The sequence below is a fragment of the Sus scrofa genome, chromosome 7 (assembly GCF_054392235.1).
Source record: "Sus scrofa isolate SSC_HxYL_T2T_F1_AM1 chromosome 7, Sscrofa_HxYL_maternal_Yorkshire_Landrace_v2.0, whole genome shotgun sequence".
In the NCBI taxonomy this organism is placed as follows: Eukaryota; Metazoa; Chordata; class Mammalia; order Artiodactyla; family Suidae; genus Sus; species Sus scrofa.
Genome location: NC_139389.1, coordinates 134,385,934 through 134,406,876, shown reverse-complemented (window position 1 = coordinate 134,406,876; position 20,943 = coordinate 134,385,934). Strand labels below are relative to the sequence as shown.

General features: G+C 61.6%; 2 protein-coding genes across 11 annotated transcripts in view; one reads left to right on the top strand and one right to left on the bottom strand.

The window, feature by feature from the left end:
* Window positions 1-1,157: 1,157 nt before the first annotated feature.
* ANKRD9 (ankyrin repeat domain 9) lies at window positions 1,158-6,814 on the top strand. Of its 3 annotated transcripts, none has more exons than XM_003482319.5 (3): window positions 1,158-1,366; window positions 2,371-2,445; window positions 2,978-6,814. In XM_003482319.5, the coding sequence occupies exon 3, from the start codon at window positions 3,029-3,031 to the stop codon at window positions 3,989-3,991; it is 963 nt and encodes a 320-aa protein (XP_003482367.3). In that variant the 5' UTR covers window positions 1,158-1,366; window positions 2,371-2,445; window positions 2,978-3,028; the 3' UTR covers window positions 3,992-6,814. The 3 variants fall into 3 exon arrangements, with proteins under 3 accessions (XP_003482367.3, XP_084826383.1, XP_084826384.1); XM_084970257.1 differs by lacking the exon at window positions 1,158-1,366 and adding an exon at window positions 1,708-1,960; XM_084970258.1 differs by lacking the exon at window positions 1,158-1,366 and adding an exon at window positions 1,708-2,217.
* A 3,645-nt stretch (window positions 6,815-10,459) lies between these two features.
* TECPR2 (tectonin beta-propeller repeat containing 2) overlaps window positions 10,460-20,943 on the bottom strand; it is a 100,027-nt gene continuing 89,543 nt past the window's right edge. For all 8 annotated transcript variants that reach the window (XR_014811377.1, XR_014811378.1, XR_014811376.1 and 5 more), the window contains 3 exons: window positions 12,082-12,223; window positions 11,569-11,718; window positions 10,460-11,280 (listed from right to left, as the gene is read on the bottom strand). Coding sequence is in view for 5 of the 8 variants with exons in the window: in XM_021081652.2 (XP_020937311.2) it covers window positions 11,129-11,280; window positions 11,569-11,718; window positions 12,082-12,223 (444 nt within the window). In the remaining 3 variants the exon portion in view is untranslated. The remainder of the gene's footprint in view (window positions 11,281-11,568; window positions 11,719-12,081; window positions 12,224-20,943) is intronic.

Genomic DNA, 20,943 nt, shown 5'->3' with positions numbered 1-20,943 from the left:
ACGCCACCTCCCTTGGTTGTCTTCCAGGGTCCGGGGGCTCCCAAAGGTCAAATGTCAACTCCAGGGTTCCCATTCACTTCGCCCCTAACACATTCAGAGACTTCCAGAACGGGAAAGCAGGCACAAACCATGGGGAGACTGGAGCCTAGAGCAGAGGGGGGCAGAGGTAGAGTCCGGATCCCCACCCAGTGCTCCCTGTAGCCCTGCCCCTGGCCGATGACCCAGCTCTGCAAACTTGGTGGTAGCCAGGGATCCCTAAGAGGTGTGGTAGCGGGGCTTGCAAGGCCACAGTGCACTGAGGTGGGCAGCATTTTGACTGTGGGTATCTGGTGGGGTCTCAGCTCCCTTGTGGGCAGGCTGGGGCCCCATCCACCACAAATGTCTGAAGGGAAGGCGCCCAGCTGCCCTCAGTGGCTCCTTCCTTGGAGGTCACCTCCCTGTGAGCCCGGATTCCCACCCAGTGAATCAGGGGTCATAATTTTCATCACTACCACTACTGGTTGTGCAAATGAAGTGAAATCAAGTACGTCTAACACAGAGATTGGCACACAGTAGGTGCTCATAAATGGCTGGCTGCATCCATTCATTCCCTGGGAAAGTCAGCTTGGAGAAGGCCCTCTAGGGGCCGGCACCCTCCCAGGCAGAAGGGGTCACAGCTCCCACTTCTTGACCCCTTCTCGTAGTCCGGGAGAACAGTCCCGGAGGAGATCTACCCCAAGGTCACGGAGGATCAGTGCAAAGGGGACCTGGAATACGACACGTGGGGCGACAAGGAAAGTCACGCTCGGCGAAGCCGGACGGGCGCAGGCGGGGAAGCGCTAGGCGCGCGCCCAGACTTTCGCTGAGTCGGGACACAGCAGGCAGGGCCCCCGGCCTGTTTCAGGGCTGGTCGCCCGCCACCCGCTGCCCACTGCAGGGAGCCTGTCCTCGCAGGGGACTAAGGCTTCCGGGAGCCCCGGCCCCGCCCCCCGCGCGCCCTTAAGTTTCTCCCAACTTTTCCGCGGGTCCCTCTCGGCGCCCCGCCCGCCGGCCGATGACGTAACAATGGTGCAGCGCCGCGGCCAATGGGCGGCGGCGGGGACCGGCAGCGCGGACCAATGGCGGCGGCGGGCAGCCCCGCGGTCCTGCCCGACCCGGGCCGCACTGCGCCGCCCGCCGCCCGCCCGCCCGCTTGCAGCCAGCGCCGGCACCGCCGCCCAGCAATCGAGCCGCGGCGGCTCAGAGCGCGGCTGCGGCGGGCGCGGGCGGCGGCGGTACCCCCCTGCCTGTCGGTCCTGGGAGCTTCGCCTGCGCGCCTGACCGCGGGGGGACAGCGCGCGCTCCCGCCCGCAGCGGGGGCGGGGACACGGCACCGCCAACCCCCAAGGTGAGTCCCCGTTCCTTGGCCGGCTCGGCTCGCAGCCCCCGCCCCGGCCGCTGCCCCCTGGCCGCCGCCCCCCTCAGCCCCGCTGAATACGCGCGCATGCAGGTGCAGCTCTCGCTGCGTGGGCCACTGGCCTGCAGACACCCTGGCCTCGCCTCTGCGACCCGAGGCTGCCAGAGATCCGGCCGCGTCGCCGGGAGGGTACTGGGAAGAGCGGGCCGGCGGCCCTGGGCGCGCAGCCCTGCCCTCGGCGGCCCAACCCCCCATTCAGTGTGCCGCGACCGTGACTCGCTGCCCAGTGACGCGGGGCGGCCCAACTTTACGTAACCCGCCCCGCGCCCGGTGTCCACAGAGGGTACACCCAGGGCGCGGAGGCCCAGGCGTGGAGTCGCTCCAGTCATGGTGCCCCCCAAAGGGCGCTGTGGCTGTAGTCCACCCCCACTGGGCCCGGCTCTGTAACTTAGTTACCCACCGCGTGTGGACGCAGCCTGTCCTCTGACCCAGCCCCTTGCGACCAAGGGCTTACCCTTGAGAAAATACAGAGGGGAGCTTGGGCCAGGGCCAGCGCAGGACCAGGGCTTGGAGGCCACGGTTCGGGTTGGTGCAGGGGGCTCAGAGGCAAAGTTAGGACCCAAGTTTGGTTTCCCGTGGGTTGGGGTTCCCTCCACTTCTGGAATGAGCCTGAAACGGGAGGTAGGAGATCCGGGTTCTAGGCCTGGCTCTATCATGACGTGTTGACTGACCTTGGACAAGTTTGTCCCTTGCTGGAAAATGGGAGGACAGTACCTGCTTCTTGTAGGAGTTGGGAAGACCAGGAAGGCCAGCGGACCTGGAGGGGATTTGCAGACTGTGAAGTGTGTGCACAGCAGTCTCTGGGTTGATTTCATCCTCTTCCCTCCTCCCGGGAGCTAGGGGTGGGCACGCCCCGTTAACATCATGTTTGGGTGGAAGGCTAGAGGCCCCCACTCCTGATGTGGCTCCCAGCCTGCATTCCCTCTTTCTTACAGATGAAGAAGCTGAAACGCAGAGAAGGAAAGTGATACACCCAAAGACAGAACTAGTCATCGCAGTGCACTAACCAGGTAGGTCTGAGTCTAGAGCTCTGCCCCTGCCTGGCCCTGGGGTAGGGACCCCCACCTGCAGTTGGGGGTCAGACATGGTCAAGGTTAGATGGATCTGGGGACTTGGAGCTTGGGCTACAGAAAGGCTCTGGCTGCAGCTTCCCTAGCCCCGTGCCTGGCCTTCTCCCTGATTGAGGTTGGGTGCACCTCCCCACAGGTGGGAGCAGAAACTTCCAGTGGGTCCCTGGGCTGCAGGGGGTGTGGGGTTTCAGTGTGGCCTTAATGGTAGGTAGGGCTGCGAGGGCAGGGACAGAGAAAGGCATCTCTAGTAGAAGAGCCAGAAAACAAGACAGGGAGGGAGATCAGGCGGAGCTAGATCAAGGCTTTGGGCGGTTGTTCAGGGCCTAGAAAAGAAGGGAGCTGTGAGGAGGGACTGGAAGTGACTGGTCCAAGGCTGGAGGCAGGTACGAGAGAGGCCCAGACAGGTGGGGCTGTGGGAGGGCTGGACGGGAGTCCTCCACCGGACCCTCACTACCATCCCCTCTGCCCGCAGGTGGCCTGCCTCAGGCCTCTGCCCTGAGGCTGGGAGGCGCCAGCCACCAGCATGCCTTGGGACGCGCAGCGGCCAGGGGGCGGCGCAGACGGCGGGGCTGAGGGCGCAGGCGCGGCGCGCTCGCGGGCGCAGAAGCAGTGCCGCAAGTCGTCGTTCGCCTTCTACCAGGCTGTGCGGGACCTGCTGCCCGTGTGGCTGCTCGAGGACATGCGCGCCAGCGAGGCCTTCCACTGGGACGAGCGCGGACGCGCCGCCGCCTACTCGCCGTCCGAGGCGCTGCTCTACGCGCTCGTGCACGACCACCAGGCGTACGCGCACTACCTGCTGGCCACGTTCCCGCGGCGCGCGCTCGCGCCGCCCAGCGCGGGCTTCCGCTGCTGCGCGGCGCCCGGGCCGCACGTGGCGCTGGCGGTGCGCTACAACCGCGTGGGCATCCTGCGCCGCATCCTGCGCACCGTGCGCGACTTTCCGGCGGAGGAGCGCGCGCGCCTGCTCGACCGACGGGGCTGCAGCCGCGTGGAGGGTGGCGGCACGTCGCTGCACGTGGCCTGCGAGCTGGCGCGCCCCGAGTGCCTCTTCCTGCTGCTCGGCCACGGTGCCTCGCCTGGCCTGCGCGACGGCGGCGGCCTCACGCCGCTGGAACTGCTCCTGCGCCAGCTGGGCCGCGACGCCGGGGCCACGGTCACTGCCGCCGCCAACGCCGCCACCGGGCCGCCTGCACCCGGGGAGCCGCGCCAGCGCCGCCTGCTGCTGCTCGACCTGCTGGCGCTGTACACGCCCGCAGACGCCGCTGGCCCGGCCCGCCGCGAGCTGCTGGGCGACCGGCCGCGCTGGCAGCGGCTGCTGGGGGAGGACAAGTTCCAGTGGCTGGCAGGCCTGGCGCCACCCTCGCTCTTCGCGCGTGCCATGCAGGTGCTGGTCACCGCCATCTCGCCCGGCCGCTTCCCCGAGGCCCTGGACGAGCTGCCGCTGCCACCCTTCCTGCAGCCGCTGGACCTCACTGGCAAGGGCTAGACCGCGGGGGCATCCTGGCGCTGGCTTTTTGGAGAATACTATTTTTCAGAGCGTTGTACCCGGCACTTTACATACATTGTCTCTGTACGCGGAATCACAGCTTCGTCTGTCGCGTGCTTTAGGGCGGGGCCGGGCCGGGCAGGCGGGCCCCAAGCGGCAGGTTTTCTGTATCTCAGCTGGGCTCAGCTCCCTGGCTCGCTCCCTGGAGCGAGGTTGCGGGGTCAGGCGACTCCTGAGAGCCAGGCCCTGCCTTCAACTCACTTCCCAGGCTGACGGTGGGGAGCACCCGCCTCCCACCTTGATTTAGAGGCTCTGGGAAGGTGTCCCAGACGGAGTGACAGCTGAGCTGAGCTGGAGTTGGGCAGGTGCAGGGGCGCGACGGACTCGTCCAAGTAGGGCAGGCATATGCAGAGGGGTGGAGGCCGGGTGAGGCGCCGCAGGGCTGCGGGGCCTGGGTCCTCTGCACAGTCAGCGTGTCGGGCCTCGGGCTCCGGCTCAGATCCTGAGAGCTGTGGAGGGCAGGAAGGCCTGCGCTGCCCTGGGAGAGGAAGGCCCCAGGCGGTGCCTCCTTTCTCCCATCCTTCCTGGCCACCTGCCCCTCCTTGGGTACCACTGGGACTCCCCCACCCAAACAAGCCCAGGCCTGGCCTTGTCCTTGTCACCCTGCTGCTTTCTGACGATTAGCCGCTCCCTAGTCCTGGGCTCCTGCTTCTCACACCTCTGTTGTGGCTGTGCTGCCTCAGGGCCCCGGCCCCCAGTGGGCGCCCCCCCCCCCCAAGGCAGGGTTAGAAGTGCCTTCCCCTGGGCCTGTGCTCTGGCCAGCTCTGGGCTGGGCTCCTGTGGCCCCAATCCAGTGGCTGTTAGGTGGGGCCCCTGGGTGATGGGGTGGCTGCGGGCCACCCCTTTTGCCTCAGCCAACAGAACTGGTTTCTGCAGAAAGGTTTTGAGGATGGAGGCTTGTTGCCGGATGTACCACGACTCTTCGGGACATCATAGGGACCCTGGCTAAAAAGTTGGGGCCGTGCCCTGGGAAGCCTTGGGATCAGGAAGGGTGGCCAGGCTGTCCTGCCCGGGAATTCTGCTGGGCCGTGAAATTTAAGCCGCACCAGCACGGGCTGGAGGGCCACGATGTTCTGCCAGGAGCAGAGGGCTAAAGATCTGCTTGATGAATAGTGACCGCCCGGCTGGGGCCACCCACTGCCCACCCTGTCCCCAGTGTCCCCAGGCTGAGGGGGCTTTGGGTGGTGGGCCATCGGAAGGAGGAGGGTGCGGAAGGGGCTTGGGCAGCAGGAAGTTGTTGCCTGGTGCAGGGGCTTGGTTTAGGTTTGCACCTGCCACCACTCTTAGTGTCCCCAGCTGTTTTCCAAGTGGTTTGGGGCATCTGCAAGCTCCCCACCTGCCCTGAAGTGTGGGTGGGTGCGTGCCAGCCCTGTGGGGAGGAGGGGAGTGTGGAGGCCTGCACAGCCCAGCAGCTGATCCTGGGTCCTGGGTGAGGGCTCCTCTCCTCCTGCTGTGTGTCCCGGGCCAGTTAAATAGCCTCTGTGAACCTTGACCCTTGGAGTCAGTGGCTAGTCACATCTCTTCTAACTTGAGACTTGGGGCAGCAGGAGCCCCAGGTCCTCACAGCAGATCCGCAGTGGCATCTGAGATTGGGCCCCTGGAGGTGCTGGGAACTCCAGCTGCCCTCACGGCCCGGCAGCTTCTGCCTGGAAAGAGCCCTGGGACCTGACGGGCCCCTGGGTGTGTGGATCCCGCCTGGTGACTGCTCAGTCCCTCCTGGCCCAGTCCCCCACTTTGCTCGTCTCTAGACCTACAGCTGCCCCTTTGGTGACAAGCTCGTTCGAGCCCCCTGGGCTGGGGCCGGGGTGATGCAGGGCTGGCGGGGATCCCCCAGGCCCTGCCGTCAGGCAGGAAGGAGGCAGCCAGCTGCTGGGCTGGTCCTGGAGTGGAGGGCAGCCGGGCCACTGGGCATCGGCCCCTGATGTCCTCGCTGGGGCTGGGGCTGCGCAGGGAAGGCTGAGGTGCCACAAAGCCCCGAGGCGGCAGCAGAGCGGGTCCTGATTCCTGGCTCAGCTCCTGCTAAGTCTCACTGGGGATGCTCAGGGCACTCCCGGGGGCGGGGGGGGGGCAGTGAGCTGAGAACCCAGAGCAGCAGTGCAGGGCGGAGAGGCCTTGGGGTTGTCTGGTGGCGGCTGCTGGCGCCCCCCGCCCCTTCACCACTGTCACCCTGGCGCTGAGCGTGGAGGGCTGGAGTCAGCCGGGGGACTCAGCTCTTGGCCACTAGCGGGTAGTCTCGATGGCTTCTCAGAGGCAAAACGCTGTGCCTGAACAAGGTTCTTCATCCCCTGACTGTGGCCAGTCCTGCCCACCCGGGGGCCCAGTGACCCCCTGCTCGGGAGAGCTCAGGGGCCTGTTGGAGGACACAGCTGCTCTCCCCACCCCACGTGACCTGATGCCTGAAGCCTGAAGACACCCAGGCCTGTGCTGTTGGGGTGGCCTAGGGAGGTGTCAAGAGGGCAGGGAGGCAAGGCCCTCACTACCCCCCCCCCCCAGTCATGGTGACAAGGGCCCTGTGCCGGAGCTGTGGCACCGCTGCTGTGTGCCAGTTCATCCCATCACCACCTCACTTTCCTGCTGATCTCCTTCCTTCCTGATGTCTTCAACTTTAAAATATGGTATCGAGGAGCTCCCTGGTGGCGGGCTAAGGATCCAGCATTGTCACTGCTGTGGCTGGGGTTCCATCCTTGGCCTGGGAACTTCTGCATGCCATGGACAGGGCCGAAAAAAAAAAAAATTAAAAAAATAAATAAAATACTGCATCGAGAGCAGTTTCCTAAGTGACCCCAAATCCTATTCAGAACAAGAATGCTTCCTGGAAGTCAGGAAGGAGGGGCCGGGCGTGACTGGGGAAGGCCTTGCAGGGCCGAGCTGGTTCCAGGAGTGGCTGTGACGGAGCCCTGGTCCGCAGGGGGAACCGAGGCATAACTGACATGGGGTAAGTGCAGAGGCTGAGTGCGGAGTCACGACCAATGTCATCACACGTGCAAGCGCCACCCCAGTGGAGCCCTAGAGGTACAGAGGTGAAGACGGGCGCTCGCTCGCTCTCCTCTGTGATTTTAAAGACTAACTGCCTAGAGAAGTGCTGGAGGTAGCACACTCGACTGCACAGATCCAGGGCAGGACGTGGCGGGGCCCCGAGGGGGAGGCACCGGCTGTCCTGGCTGTCCTGGTCCCCACCCTGCGGCTCCCCGCGGGCCCCCCCACCTGCCCGCACCCCACCACCCATACAACCACTGCTGGTGTTTTGGTGTGTTTTCTTCCAGTTTTTTTCTATGCACATATATACACATATGTTAAATTTTTTCTATGCATATTTTTTACATACATGACATCAAATTATTTAAAAACGTACTGTAGGCTAAGCATTTCCATATATTGTAGACTCCTTTGTAAATATGACTTTTAAGAAGCCTTTGGTGTCTATTTTGTGGTAACTTGATTCAGCTGGTGTTGATACGATAAAGAATGTTAGGACTGAGTCTTTAAAATGTAAATTTTATTTATTTTTGGAATAAATAATACATTTACATGGCTCAAATTCAGAAGATACAAAAAGGTATCCACTACAGGCAACCACTGTGACCAGGTGCTTGGGTAGTGTCTTCTGGCCCTCTTGTGCCCCCTGAATTAGGAAGAATTTCAAACCCACCAAAGTTGGAACAGGGCGCCCTCCCCTCCTCCCGTGCTCTCCTACAAAACCACTTTATCACCACCCCACCCGGGAGACTGAACGCGGAGACCACGCCCCGTAGCAGGCAGCCCAAGACACGTTTCCTCGAGGGCACACGTGCTCTTGAACAGCTACGTCCTGTTTCCTTGGAGGTACGCTCGCCAACGTCAGCTGCTGTGAGTGTTTCATGATTATAAACGAGGCTCTGCTGGGTCTTTTCCCTTGGAGGACGGGTTTCCAGAGGCGGGAGTTCAAGGGTTTGATGGTTTTGAGGCTGCTGATGGGCTGTGCCCACAGAGGCTCCCCCGCGTGCTCCACCCCCGCCCTGCCCGGGGCGCGTGTTCCCGAGGCACCTGCTTCACACGTGGTCCTCGATGTTCCTCCTACTTGTTGCAATTGTATGTGGGTTTTAAATCTACAGCAACTTCATACTTTGAAGAACTCGACTCTACCTACTTTCCTCTAAATTTCCCATCACTTTTGAGTTTACGGAGCGCTTGCCATGCAGAAATAAGATCCTCTTTTTTGCCCCCTAGTTTTAAGATTCTTTAATCTATTTCACATTTACTTTGTCCAGATGACCGAGTCACGGTCCACACCAACTGTGAAGCTGCCCCCCGACCCCGCATACCGCCTCCACCTCGCCGACCCCGGCCCTCGCCGGGCTGCCTGACGCCCCTGGCCCTTCCATCCACACCACACTTCATTCTCGGGCCTGTACTCACGCCTGGCAGCTCTCTCCTGTTTCTTTTTCCCGAGACAGGGAGGTGGCATTACATGGCACAGGGCGGGAGTTCTCCAGGGCTGGGTTCCGGCCCCGGCGCTCCCTGTGTCGTCTTGAGCCGGTTACTTCACCTCTCAGAGTCCACACCGCTGGCTGCCGGTGAAGAAGGGGAGCTGCCCGTGTGAGACCCTCCAGCTCAGCTGGCACAGGTGGTGGGCGTGAACATTATGTGAGGGACTCTCGCTGCCCCCCTCCAACCAAAGGCCCCCAGTGGGGGTCTCGACGAACAGAGTGACCCGAGGAAGGCCTTGGGAGAGGGCGGATCTCCGCGCTGCGGGTGGGTCTCCCGCCAGGGACGCGACCGTGCCTTCCTGATTCGGGCTTTCTTGTAAATCTTCCGTCAGGCGTGGCCACCTCCCGACAGCCTGACACTCCTGCTCAGGCCGTTTCCGGACACGCTCTGTGTCCACCTGCTTCAGGAATGTCACCTTTTCCCATGCGCCGATTTCCGCTTCCAGCCTCTGGTCCTGGGTCCTGGCCTCTGCCAGAGATGCCCCTGCCCCTGCCTCCTGTTGGGAGTACTCCCCAGGGCGACCTCGGGGTGACACTCCCCCAGGAGGGTGCCTGGGGCGAGCCGGTCATGCGATGGTGCCCACTCAGGCTCCCGGCGGCGGGGCCAGGCGGGGGGCACCGGCGGGACAGTGGCCTTCGCGAGCGTCCGCGCGCCCAGCAGACTCCTCTGGGCTTGGCCACGCCTGGCTCATCGCACTGTCTCAAAGCACAACCGAAAATCGGCACCGGCAAGAAAACCATACAAAGCACTGAAGATGCAGGCGGGGCAGAAGAATCCAACCAGACTTGGCTTTAACTGCACTCAAGTCCCAGGCGTGTAGATGCGCTCTGCCACCGAGAGGAGCCGGGCAAGGCACGACGTACGCGGAAGAGGAGCCACAGCCGGCCTGGGGCGGCCTCTGCTGTCACCAAACCGAAAAGGATTCTGCAAGAGTCAGGCGTGAAGCAAGCTGTGGGATTTGAGCATCTTGTCCTCAGTGGGACCTGGGGAAGCGCCCTCCTCTCGGCCGCCGGCCCGTCAGACCACAGGCCCATCTTCTCCTGCGGCCCGGGGCCCGGCCACACTCGCTTCGAAAACCGGCAGCGAGGCCCCGGGCCAGGGCCAGGCCACAAAAAGCAGCGAGGCCAGAGTCCTCCGGGGGGCTGCCTCCAGGAGGGGGGACGGGGGGCTCGGGGCGGGACGGGGCCCGGTGCCCAGTGGCCAGCGAGACGAGGTCGAGCCCCAGGGCTGACGGGACCGTGGTGGGCATCCCTTTCCAGCCCGGGAGGCTGTCGACCCACATGCCCGCTGAGGTGCCTGGCTGCCACGCGGAGCCAGCAGGCAGCGCCTGTGACCGCCCCGCAGGTCCAGCACCCGCGGGGCGGCGCCCCCTCTTGGAGGCCACAGCCCAGAGCCCTGCAGGCTCAGCACAGACCATGCAAAGGAACGAAAGGCCTTCCGCTGGTTTCAAAAATACATTTCTCTTCTAAATTTGTAAGATTTGATTTCAAATGAGGTATCTCGTGGAGGTTTGTAATACAACAGACAAAAAAGGCAAGAATGAATGGATTCATCCTCTGAGGATGTGTCTGGTTTTCTTTCCTTTCTTTTTCTTAAATGGTCACACCCTCGGCACATGGAAGTTCCCAGGCCAGAGACTGAAGCCAGGCCGCGGCTGCCACCTAAGCTGTAGCTGCGGCTACACTGGCTCTTTAACCCCCCGCGCCAGGCCAGGGATCTAACCCGCACCTCCAGAGTGACCCGAGCCCCTGCAGTTGGAGTCTGAGCCCCCTGCACCATGGCGGGAACTCCCTCTGGTTTTTATGACGTCCACCAGCAGCGTGAGCTGAGTGTCCCTTAGCTCTAAGGACCTCCCTAAGCTACCCACGTGACCAAGGTCCCCAGGTCCAACCCCAGCTCCCTGCGCCGTCCCGGCCTCGGACACACGCGCACACGTCCGTGTTCTGGTTCATCCACTGGCCTTTATTGTTTCGGCGGAGCTGTGTTCTCCAGGACCGGGCACGGCCCACCCTGGGAGCGGGCAGGGAGGGTGTGTGCAGCGTGCGTGCGTCACGTGTGTCCCGGTGCCCCACCTCGACACAGCCATGGTTCCCCATCGACAGGTCCAGTGCAAACATGTGCTGGGACCTGCACCCCAGAGAGGGGGTGGCGGGACCCTGCGATGGAGACGAGCCATCACGGCACTCGTCCGGTGGGTGGCAGCGCTGACCTTCAGCTCCGTGGCTACTAACGTGGTTCCTGGGGGCAGCCCCAACCTGGCTCTGCTGTGAGCTGCCCATGGGAGGCGCCTTGTGGGGTCCCCTCGGTGGGACCTGGAGCGGTGAGTGAGGAGAAGGTGACTGCAGCCCCCGGTGGCAGCCGTAGTGCATGCAACTGGCAGCAGCCACCGCCCCTCGGGCGCGGCCCCGCGGGGGTCAGAGGCCCTGCTCTACAGCCTGGCTGAGGCTCTGGAACGAGACGGAGGCAAACGCGGAGGAAAGCAAGTGTGGGGCGGCCGACCTGGCTGGACGTGTCCGGACAGGAGCTGGCGAGGCGAGTCCGCGGGGGAGAGAGTCAGAGACCGACTGTGTCCGCCACACGCGCCCGGCCTCCTCCGTCCCAGCAGCGCCTTCAGATGACCTCCCACTCGTCCTCCAGGTCCTCGGGGTGCGGGCCGGCGGCATGGCTGCTCTGGGCACTGTGGGAAGGGCTGAAAGTCCTTGTCAGCCGCTGGAGGAGGTAGCCGGGGGGGCCCACTGCCCACAGCTCATCCGACGAGGTCACTGCAGGGAAAGAGTGGCCACGTGCTCCTTAGTCACCCAGCCGTGGGGGCGCGTCCCGCAGCCTGGGAGGGGTGTCTGGACCCCGCGCTTTCCAGCCGTGGCGCCCAGACACGCCACCCCCAAGCTGGGCCTCGGTTTCCTCAGCTTTAAAGTGGGCGGCCCTGGGAGACCCTGGCTGAGTCTGGATGCTGGTGTCCCCCTCAGGTGTGGCCCTGGGATGGGGTCTGGTTTGGGGAGGCAAGCCCAGGGGGAGCAGCTCCTGGGGGCCCCCAGGTCCCCGACACCTGCCTGTGAAGCACGTGACGTTTCCGGGGATCTTCTTCCAGTAGTCTCCGGCTGGGTTCTTGTCAGTGACGCCGTACCGTCGGGCAAGGTCCCCGTTGGGGCAGCGGGCCCACACAGTCCTGGCGCTCAGGGCTAGCTGGCAGGCCTGTAACCCTGCAGGCAAACAAGGCAGCCGTCGGGCCTCAGACCTAGCCGCAGAAGGGATGGGCCAGCCCTTCCCACAAGCCGCGCTCCCCCGATGTCACGTCTCCAAGGGGACAGTGCACTGTTCTGGGGGCAGAGTGGGCACTGAGGGAAAGGACACCCCGATGGCAGGGCTGGTGAGGCCGCCAGAGCCCAAGAGCAGAGGACAGGAGGCCCACAAGGAACCCCAAGGACAGAGGCTGGCGCCCGCTTGCCAAAGCCTCACATTAGGAAGGCTGAGGTGGACACATGTGTCACCTGCCTTAGCAGAGCCTCCAAAGCAACCCGGGTGTGGCCGCGGCGCCATCATGTGGGCCCACCCAGTGCCTCTACCTGGCACATGCTCCCAGTTGGTGCCCACTGGCATCTCCTCGGTGATCCCAGCTCGGACGTGCACGTGCCACCTGCTGTCCAGGGCCCATAGCATCTGGTCGTTGGGGCTGGAATGGACGCTGACCAAGGTGACCCCGGCTGGCTGGAAGCAGGAAGGGACTTGGGTCAGGGAACGGGGTGCGTGACTGGGGAGGGCAAGGACGGAAGGAGTAGGGAACTGAGGTCAGATGCCCCGCAGCTCATGTCAGCCTGGCACAGCAGGAGCAGTGGGCATGGGGGCAGTGGGGGCCAGGCCTGTCCCTAGGACGCAGCCTCACAGGGACAGAGGGACCTCCCCCACACAGGGAGCCCCAACTCTTCAGTGGCCCCATGTCCTGGGGACAAAGACAGGCCAGACGACCAGAGAAGGAAGGGCCGCTGGGAGGAGACCGAGGAATCCCAGGCCAGGAGGGCGGGCTGCGGGGCCGGCCGCGACAGCTCCGTGCGTGGGGAGAAGGCAGACGTGGCCAGTCGGCAGGGGGACCCTGGGGGATCTGAATCTACAGGAGGTGACTGACCGCTGCCTGCAGATGGTCTAGTTTTTCAAAATGAAAGTTTAATTTTGAAAATCACAAAAATAAAACCCACAAAAAGTGGAGCTGCTGTCCTGAGTGGTGTGACGGAGGGTCCTGGGGGGGAAGGTGCGGGAGCTCCCTCAAGGGCGGGGGCGCAGCCTGGGGAGGGCTGTCCGAGGGGGCGTCCGGGTGGTGGGCCTCCCTCCTCGCGCTCCGAGCCCCACTCCTGCTCTGCTTTTCCTACGAGGAGGACGGATGGGGGCCGACGGGCGGAGCTGCCGTGAGCATCGCCCGAAGCGGGAACTGGCCGCGAGGAGAGGCTGCCCGGCCCGGCCTTGCTGGTGCGGCTCTAGGACGGTGACAACTCTTGAAGGTCACGCTAGATCCTGGGGTCAGGAGCTGGGCACGGGCCTGGCCCCAGGGGCCTCCTGACTCACAGCAGCTACTGAGAACACGGCGTCCCTGGCCTCCCGCTTTCTCCACATGCCCTCGTCCCTCCGCCAGCCCCACGCTGGGCCCGGACACCCGGCAGGAGGACTCTCCGGTCTGTCCCTCTGTTGTCCCTCTCGGGGGCTGCGTGGGCCACATGAGAGCCCAGTGAGGAGACCCAGGCTGGAGTTGGCCTCCTGGGGTGGGCACAAGGCTGGCCGCCCTGCCCGGACCTTGGCCTTAGTGCGCACCTGCTGGGCCCCTGGGCAGGTGTGTCGGCCTTCAGTGTCCTGCCTGCCTCCGCGGACCACGCTGCTCCAGCCCGGGCTGCCCACCGGCAGCCAGACAAGGCTGCTGTGCCTGTGAGGGCAGAGCTGTCCCGAGGCGCTGATCCTCCGGCCACTGCGCTGCTGGTGAGGGGCCCCAACCCAAGGGTCTGGCCGTTCCCCCCAGTGACTGACTGAGCCTCTTTCCCTGGAGCCCAGGGAGGTCCCTGTTCCAGCCCCGGTCTCGGCTCTGCCTTCCCGGTCTGCTGCAGCCAGGGCCCGAGTCGGTTACCCGGTGGCCACTGGTCAGCTCCCTCACAGCCGCAGGGAGTGGGCTGCATTTTGGCTTCACACCCACGTCATTCCCACGTGGCGAGCTTGGGGACAAGGCCGATGCCACACGGCTGCCGGGTCCAGCCCACCAGACACTATCAGGGCTCTTTGGGCAAAGGGGCTTGGCTTGCTGTCCCTTTGAGGATAGTTTTGTGTCCCTTTGAGGTGGCAGGGGCTCCAGGCAGCCCCCAGCACTCACCACCCCTCTCCTCCGCCAGTGGCTCTGGGCCCAGGCTCACCGCTGACAGGGACAAGGAGCCCTCTGTGTGGCTTTCCTTAAAACCTCTCTGGGAGTTCCCTTTGTGGCTCAGTGGAAACGAAACTGACTAGGATCTATGAGGATGCGAGTTCAATCCCTGGCTTCGCTCAGTGGGTTAAGGATCCGGTGTTGCTGTGAGCTGCTCTGTGGGTCACAGATGTGGCTTGGATCCCGCGTTGCTGTGGCTGTGGTGTCGGCCGGCAGCTGTAGCTCAGATTTGACCCCTGGCCTGGGAACCTCCATTCGCTGCAGGTGTGGCCCCAAAGACAAAAATTAAAAAAAATAAATAAATAAAACCTCTCTGGCTTATATGTGTTTTTATCTTTTTTTTGCCTTTTTGTCCTCACGGATTCTAGTCAGGTTCATAACCTGCTGAGCCACAACCGGAACTGCCGGCGTGCATAGTTTTGTGTCCTCCCTGCGGCTCTGCTCACTGCAGATGAGGTCTGTCGCCCTGCTGTCCAGGCTCAGGCCAGCCACCCAGAGGGCCGAGGCAGCAGGCGGGTTCGGCGGCTCTGTGGAAACACTTTAACCAACAGGATGATGAAGCAGAAGTGGCAAGAAGGGCTGGGCAGTGGTAGCAAATGCTACTCGGAGGCCAGGACACAAAAAGTGAGCTCACTAGCAGCCCCTGGAGACCTGGGGAGGGGTTGGGGGGCGGGTAGCTGGGGCGGCTGCCAAGGGTTAAGAGGTGAGAAGAGACCAGAGCACCACAGGGCAGACAAGGCTGCGGTGGGTCTACTCTAGACGGTGGCCACTCAGCCACCTCCCCCTCCTTCACCGGTCAGCTGCCGGCACGGCTCACCTGAACCGCCCACCAGCTCCCATCACCATCCACACAACACCTCCACCAGCCTGCCTGCTCGTGCCACCCCAACCTCCTATCAGCTGCCAACCTTCCAACAGATATTTGATTTTCTTGACTCCTGGGTTTTATCTTTTTTTTTTTTTTAATGGGAGTTCCCAGGCTAGGGGTCAAATCAGAGCTATACCAGCTGGCCTATGCCACAGCCACAGCAATGCGGGATCCCTAACCCACTGAGCGAGGCCAGGGATTGAACCCGCATCCTCATGGACCCTGGTTGGGATCATTAACCACCGAGCCACGAAGGGATCTCCACTGATTCCCGGGTTTTAAAGTCTGGTGAGAGACACGTCACTAATCAGAGTCGCACAAGGAGAGTGAGACCAGCAGGTAAGGGGCCCCCGCGGGGAAGAACGTGGTGCTTGGAGAGCCTCTCACTGGGGTCAGAGCAGGTGGCCAGGGAAGGCTGCCCTGGGAGCTGCCCGCTGATGGGAAAAGGGCAGGGATGCCGGTGGAGGGGGTGCGGCGGCCTGAGGGCGGACGCCGGGCCCGAGCTGGAGTGGGAAGGGCAGGGCGCCACTCCGAAGGCTCGTCTCCTCAGTGGGTCACAGGAGGGTGGGCTGGGATCCGGGGCTGCGAGATCAGGGGTGTGCAGAGAGAGGGGTTTGGAAGCCTATGTGATTCAGGTGACAAGAAACAAGACCCAGTGAACAAAAGGACCTCACAGCCCACTGAGGACTCAGGCTGGTCAGACCAGCACGCCCACTGCCCTGGGCTCTGGGAGGAAAGGGCTTAAGCGGGAGGCGGCGTGGAAGAGAAAGGCACTGCCTGGGGAGACGAGGTGGCAGAGGGCTCCACAAACGTCCCCCCCCCCAAACCCCGCCACCAGCCCAAGAGCTCCTGAACACGGCCCAGGGAGCGTTGCTTCACGAAAGTCAACAGGGACAAGTTCCACTGACCTTACTGCTGGCGGTCAAGCAGGGCCAAAATGCCAAGAGGGGCTGAACAGGAAGCAGCGGTGAAGACTGCTCTGCACACAAACTGGCCATTTTTAAATGAGGAAACTTGCTCTTGCTGAACCCAAGACCCCTTGGGGGGAAGATGGCTCAGACCAGAGGTCCAGGAGTTCTCCAGCCTCGGAGTCCTGGGACTCAAATGGGACCTTGTTAAAATGGCTCATTCCTGGGCTCAGGGCCAGCCCTCCCACATCAGACTCTGGGGCTGGAGACCAGACATGACCTTGCACACAAGTTCTCCAGGTGGTTCTGGCGCAGATGGGCTGGGGACCTTGCGTAAAGCAATGCTCCACTACTGTCCAGAGCCATCAAGGCAACACCACCCAGAGCCACCTACAGATTTCAATGCCATCCTCACCAAAATCCCAGCGGGTTAGCTGACCCTAAGATTCATATGGAACTGTGAGGGACCCCACACGGCCAAACAATCTTGAAAAGGAACAGCTGGAAGACTCACATGCCCTGGTTTCAAAACCATTACAAAGCTGGAGTTCCTGTGTGGCTCAGTGTTTAACGAACCTGACTAGCATCCACGAGGACGTGGGTTCGATCCCTGGCCTCGCTCAGTGGGTTACGGATCCGGCGCAGCTGTGAGCTCTGGTGTAGGTCGCAGACACAGCTCGGATCCTGTGTTGCTGTGGCTCTGGTGTAGGCCGGCAGCTGTGGCTCCAATTAGACCCCTAGCCTGGGAACCTGGGACCCCTATGCCATGGGCACGGCTCTAAAAAAAAAAAAAAAATTATTATTTTATTTTAAAAAGGGCAAAGGACTTGAACAGACTTTTCCCCAAAGGCCTACACATGGCCAGCAAGCACATGAGAAGATGCCCAACATGATGAGTCATCAGAGAAACACACATCAAACCCATCATGAGATACGGCTTCACCTGCACTAGGATGGCTGAAAAAAGGAAAAGAAGGATTGGCCAGAAGCGGGAGAAACAGGAACTCATGCACTGCTGCTGGGGGTGTAAACGGTGCAGCTGCCGTGGGAAAGTTTGGCCATCCCTCAAAAGGTTACACAGAAAATTACCTTAGAATCCGGAAACCCTACCCCTAAATTTGCACCAAAAGAATTGGAACCAGTGTTCAAAACAGAAGCTGCTTGAATGTTCACAGCAACATTCTTCACGAGTGCCCCAACGTGGAAATGACTCAAATGTCCGCCACTGATGAGAGGAGAGACACAATACGGTCCCTGCACACAACGGAGCCTGGCTCAGCGTCGCAAGGAAAGAGGTCCTGGGGCCGATACAACACCGGGAGGCTCCGAAACGCACGCTAAGCCCCGGTGGCAGCCGGCGGGGTAAGGAGCTTCCGCACAGAGAAACAGGATGCTAACGGGAAGAAGGCAGTCGCCAGAGGCCGCTGGTTGTAGGGCTCCCTCTGCATGAAAGGTGCCGGAGCGGAAGCTCCCTCCAGAGAGGAAGCGAGCGGCTGTGGGCGGCTGGGGCTGGAGGAACGGGGCGAGGGTGCGGCTGCGTCCAGGGCTCCCTTTGGGGACAAGAAACTGCTGTGGAAACAGAATGACCCAAGTGACGCGACACTGTGAATGCACCAAGTGCCGCTGCTGGTAAACTCTATGTATGTCTATTTCACCACGACTTTTTAAGAAACGAAAAAGTAGGCCTTGCTTGTGACCAGGTACCACTGTTTTGCAAGATGCCACCCCTGGGGAAGCGGGGGAAGGTCGGGCAAGCAGGGTCTCCTCAATGAAAAAAGGAGCAGGCAGCCTAAACTTCTGGCCTATTCATATTCACAACCTCACGGGGTCTGAAGAGAGACAGGGTGTGTGTGTGGGGGGGCGTGGGGGTGCACCCCACTCCTACTCGTTTTAAGAAGACCAGCTGTGAGGCGGTGATGGGGAGGGGGCCACACCCCCTTTCTGGAAGCACCTAGTGGTTTCATTGCATCTAACCCACAGGCGCTGATGTTTACAAATCAAAGGGGCTGCTCGGGATGGAAGTTCCCGCAAACAAGACCTCATGGGGGGGGGACGACGCCCCCAAGCTGCTCTCTCATGTTTTCAAAAGACCAGCGCTCCTAACTAGTAACTAACTAGCTACTGCACAAGTAACACCACGTTTTATTTATTCCAAGTCACCGGTATTACAGGATAAACCACCACTCTCCCGTTAATGAATCAAGAGACCACCCAGAACGCACTGAGGTCTGGACTAGACGTGAAGTTCAAGTGAAGGGATGAAGGTTTCACGTGACAGACTCTGTTCCCGAACTGGGGCCAGAGGCCCTGCCGCTGGGCACGACCGCCCCGGGCCCGGGGGGCTGTTCTCAGGTTAAGGGATTCATCTCAGTTGATGGTGCAGTGAAAATACTGCCGAGCTTAGATAACATGAGCTAGAAATGGGACAGGTCCTGTTTCCTGGAATCCAGACAAGCCTTTTGAGCTACATACAGTGTCCGTCAACTCTGATTCCAAGCTTGTCACCTAGGGCACGCCCCCAAGACGTCTGACCACCGCCGCTAGGCTAGCTGTGGCTGGAACACAGGCCCCTAGGAGAAAGGATTCTGGGAACTACAGACAGTGGGAGACGCAGGTGGAGGCTCTGGCCCCCCGTGACCTGCCACGGCACTGGTGGCAGCTGTCGCAGGGAGGAGTGTGGCCCTGGGATCGTCACACTCGGTGACTTTCACCAGAGTGGGTTTTCTACCCAGCTTTATGAGACTGCAGGCTCCTGGCGGTGTGTGGCCTCAACGGCTTCAGGGCCTCCCGACTGGTCTCCAGCCTGCCTGGGGCTGCAGAATAATGTGTGCTGGGCTTTGGCGCTAGGCAAACAGGGCTTCACACCCTCCTTCTGGATCCTTCCTTGCACATCTGCTGTATACCCCCCACCTGCTCCGCCAGGCCCGGTGTACAACCTGCCTGATCCACTGGGCCCCACGGGGCGGCCTCCAGGGTATCCTCACTCCCCTGCAGGCTGGGCAGGCTCGGAACCTCAGGACCCGCACAGCCCGCAGAGCTCCAAGCAGGGCTGGTTTCACAGAACCTCTGCTCCAGAAATGCGTGTGAAAGTGGCAGAGCAGGGCCAGCAGGGCTCAGGGAGTGCGGGGTCTGGAGAGCGAGAGCAGCAGTGAGCTCCAGGCTCAAGAGAAAAGAAGGACTCCTACTAAAAAAAAGCTGGTGTTTTCCATTTCAAAGGTGTACCGCAAACAATTCTGGCTTGGAGAGCCCCAGGAGACCAGCCCCACTCCCTCACAGTCTGGATGAGAAAACTGACAACACTCAGGCTGAGAAGTGAGGGGAGGTGCCCACGGCCAGAGCTGTCTCGAACCGAGGTGCCTGGGGCTTGGACCAGAGTTCTCCACACTTGCAGCAGACAAGCCTCACACACACACACACACTTCCCTCAGCCAGAATGTGAATAAATCCAGGCTAGAAGGAAAAAAATGGAAAATCTCACAGCCAGAGGAGATGCTTATCTAGACAGCTCACTTTGGTACAGACCTTATGTGACTTTGGCGAAAATTCAACAGGGACATTTCAGGAACACCGTGGCCGATTAACTGGAGACTGCAGAGCAGTGAGGGTCACACTGGGGGAGATGCCCTCTGGAGAGAGACCCTAACCCACCGTGGGTGGCCAGTGTGCTTCCTAGATCCCCTTCCTTCCCCTCCAGGTGCCGTGTGGAAGTTCCCCAGGCCAGGGATCGAACCTGCATCCTCCTGGATCCTCGTCAGAATAGCTAGTTAACTGCCGGGCTGACGGGAACCCCCGTTCTAATTAACCTTGAATCTACCTGACATCTGTGTCACGTGGTGAACCTGACCCCACCCCCCCAGGATGCGGGCTCCGGCCCGAGGCTGCTACAGGGAAGCTCTCAGGCCCCGGGGTGTGGGGTCTGTCTGCTCCTTCGGCACGCGGCCCCCTGGCTGCTGCACTTTCTGAGGTTGGTTTGGTCATTTTAGTTCTGAACTCTCCCCTGTAGCAGGTCCTTGCCCTGCTTCTGGTGTTAACAGACCTGGGCTCTCAGAGGGCGCCCAGGGCACATCCCTCCTGCTCGGGCTCTGTGTCCTTGGCCGGAGGGTGAGCTGATGACCCGAGAAGCTCCTCTCCTACGTTTTCAGGCTGCAGGGACTGTTGTGCCGAAGGCTCCTGGCTACTGGCTCTGCCAGCTGCCCAGGGTCCCTGCGGAGGGCACCCAGTGTCCCGGGCAGTTTCACGGGAGCAGCTCTGCACTGTTTGTCGAACAGCTTTGGCTGAAGTACAGGATTTTATTTGGAGAGCGAGCTGTGCTGCGAAAGCTGCTGGGAAACTGCTGACCCAGCTGAGCGAGGCCACCGATGCTGGGTTCTGAACAGGGCAAAGTTCTTCATCTTTCTTCCTCTAGTTGGCCAACGGCAAAGCCAGAGGTCCTCTACCCTGGTGACCCCTGCACTGGCTCCAGCAATTTCCTCAGCCTCCACCTCTGGTCTGAAGTGTAACCAGCCCCTGCTAGTTACAGCCGTACGTGCTAAAGAAAAACACCTGAAATTGGGTTCCCAGGCAGCTGTCATAACCTGTTCTTCCTGAGCAGGGGCTGGCAAGGTGGCCTGTGACTGCTCCTGGCCACCACTGGGGGTGGCCCCCAGCCTGGGTGACTGTGCCCGTGGCCAGCACCAGGGCCCCAGCGCTGCTGCAGAAGCTTCACTGCACACCTCTGCCAGCTTCTCACATTCAGCTGCCAGCTTCTCACATTCAGCTGTCAGCTGGGTGCCTGGCCCTGAGGCCCCACCCCCCGGCTGCTGCCCAGGCGGGCCTGACACTGGCCATGGGAGGAAGAAAGCCTAGAAGGAGCATCCCAAGGGCCAGCCTTGGGTCTGCTCCCCGGAGGTCGCACATGGGTGTCAACCAAGACAGGGCTCCCGGGTCTCTGTTTCAATCCCTGGTCACCAGATGTTACAGGCAGGTGAGCGGACGGCTCCAGGGCCCCAGGCAGCATCGTACCCTGATCCTTGATGGGGTAGCACAGCCTTCCAGGACCAGAAAAAACACTTAGGGTCAAATACCCCAGAGAAGGCTACTGTTTCTTACGAACAAGGTTTGAGGGGATGGATGCTCAAGAACAGCAGGGGTTCAAATGAAGCCATGGGAAAAAGGCAGCACGGGGAAAAAATAAAGGAGGTGGCAAAAGCAATTTAATTTTCCTCAAAATGGGGCTGTTCATTCGAGCAGCAGTGGGCTGCAGTGTTGCAGGTCTCAG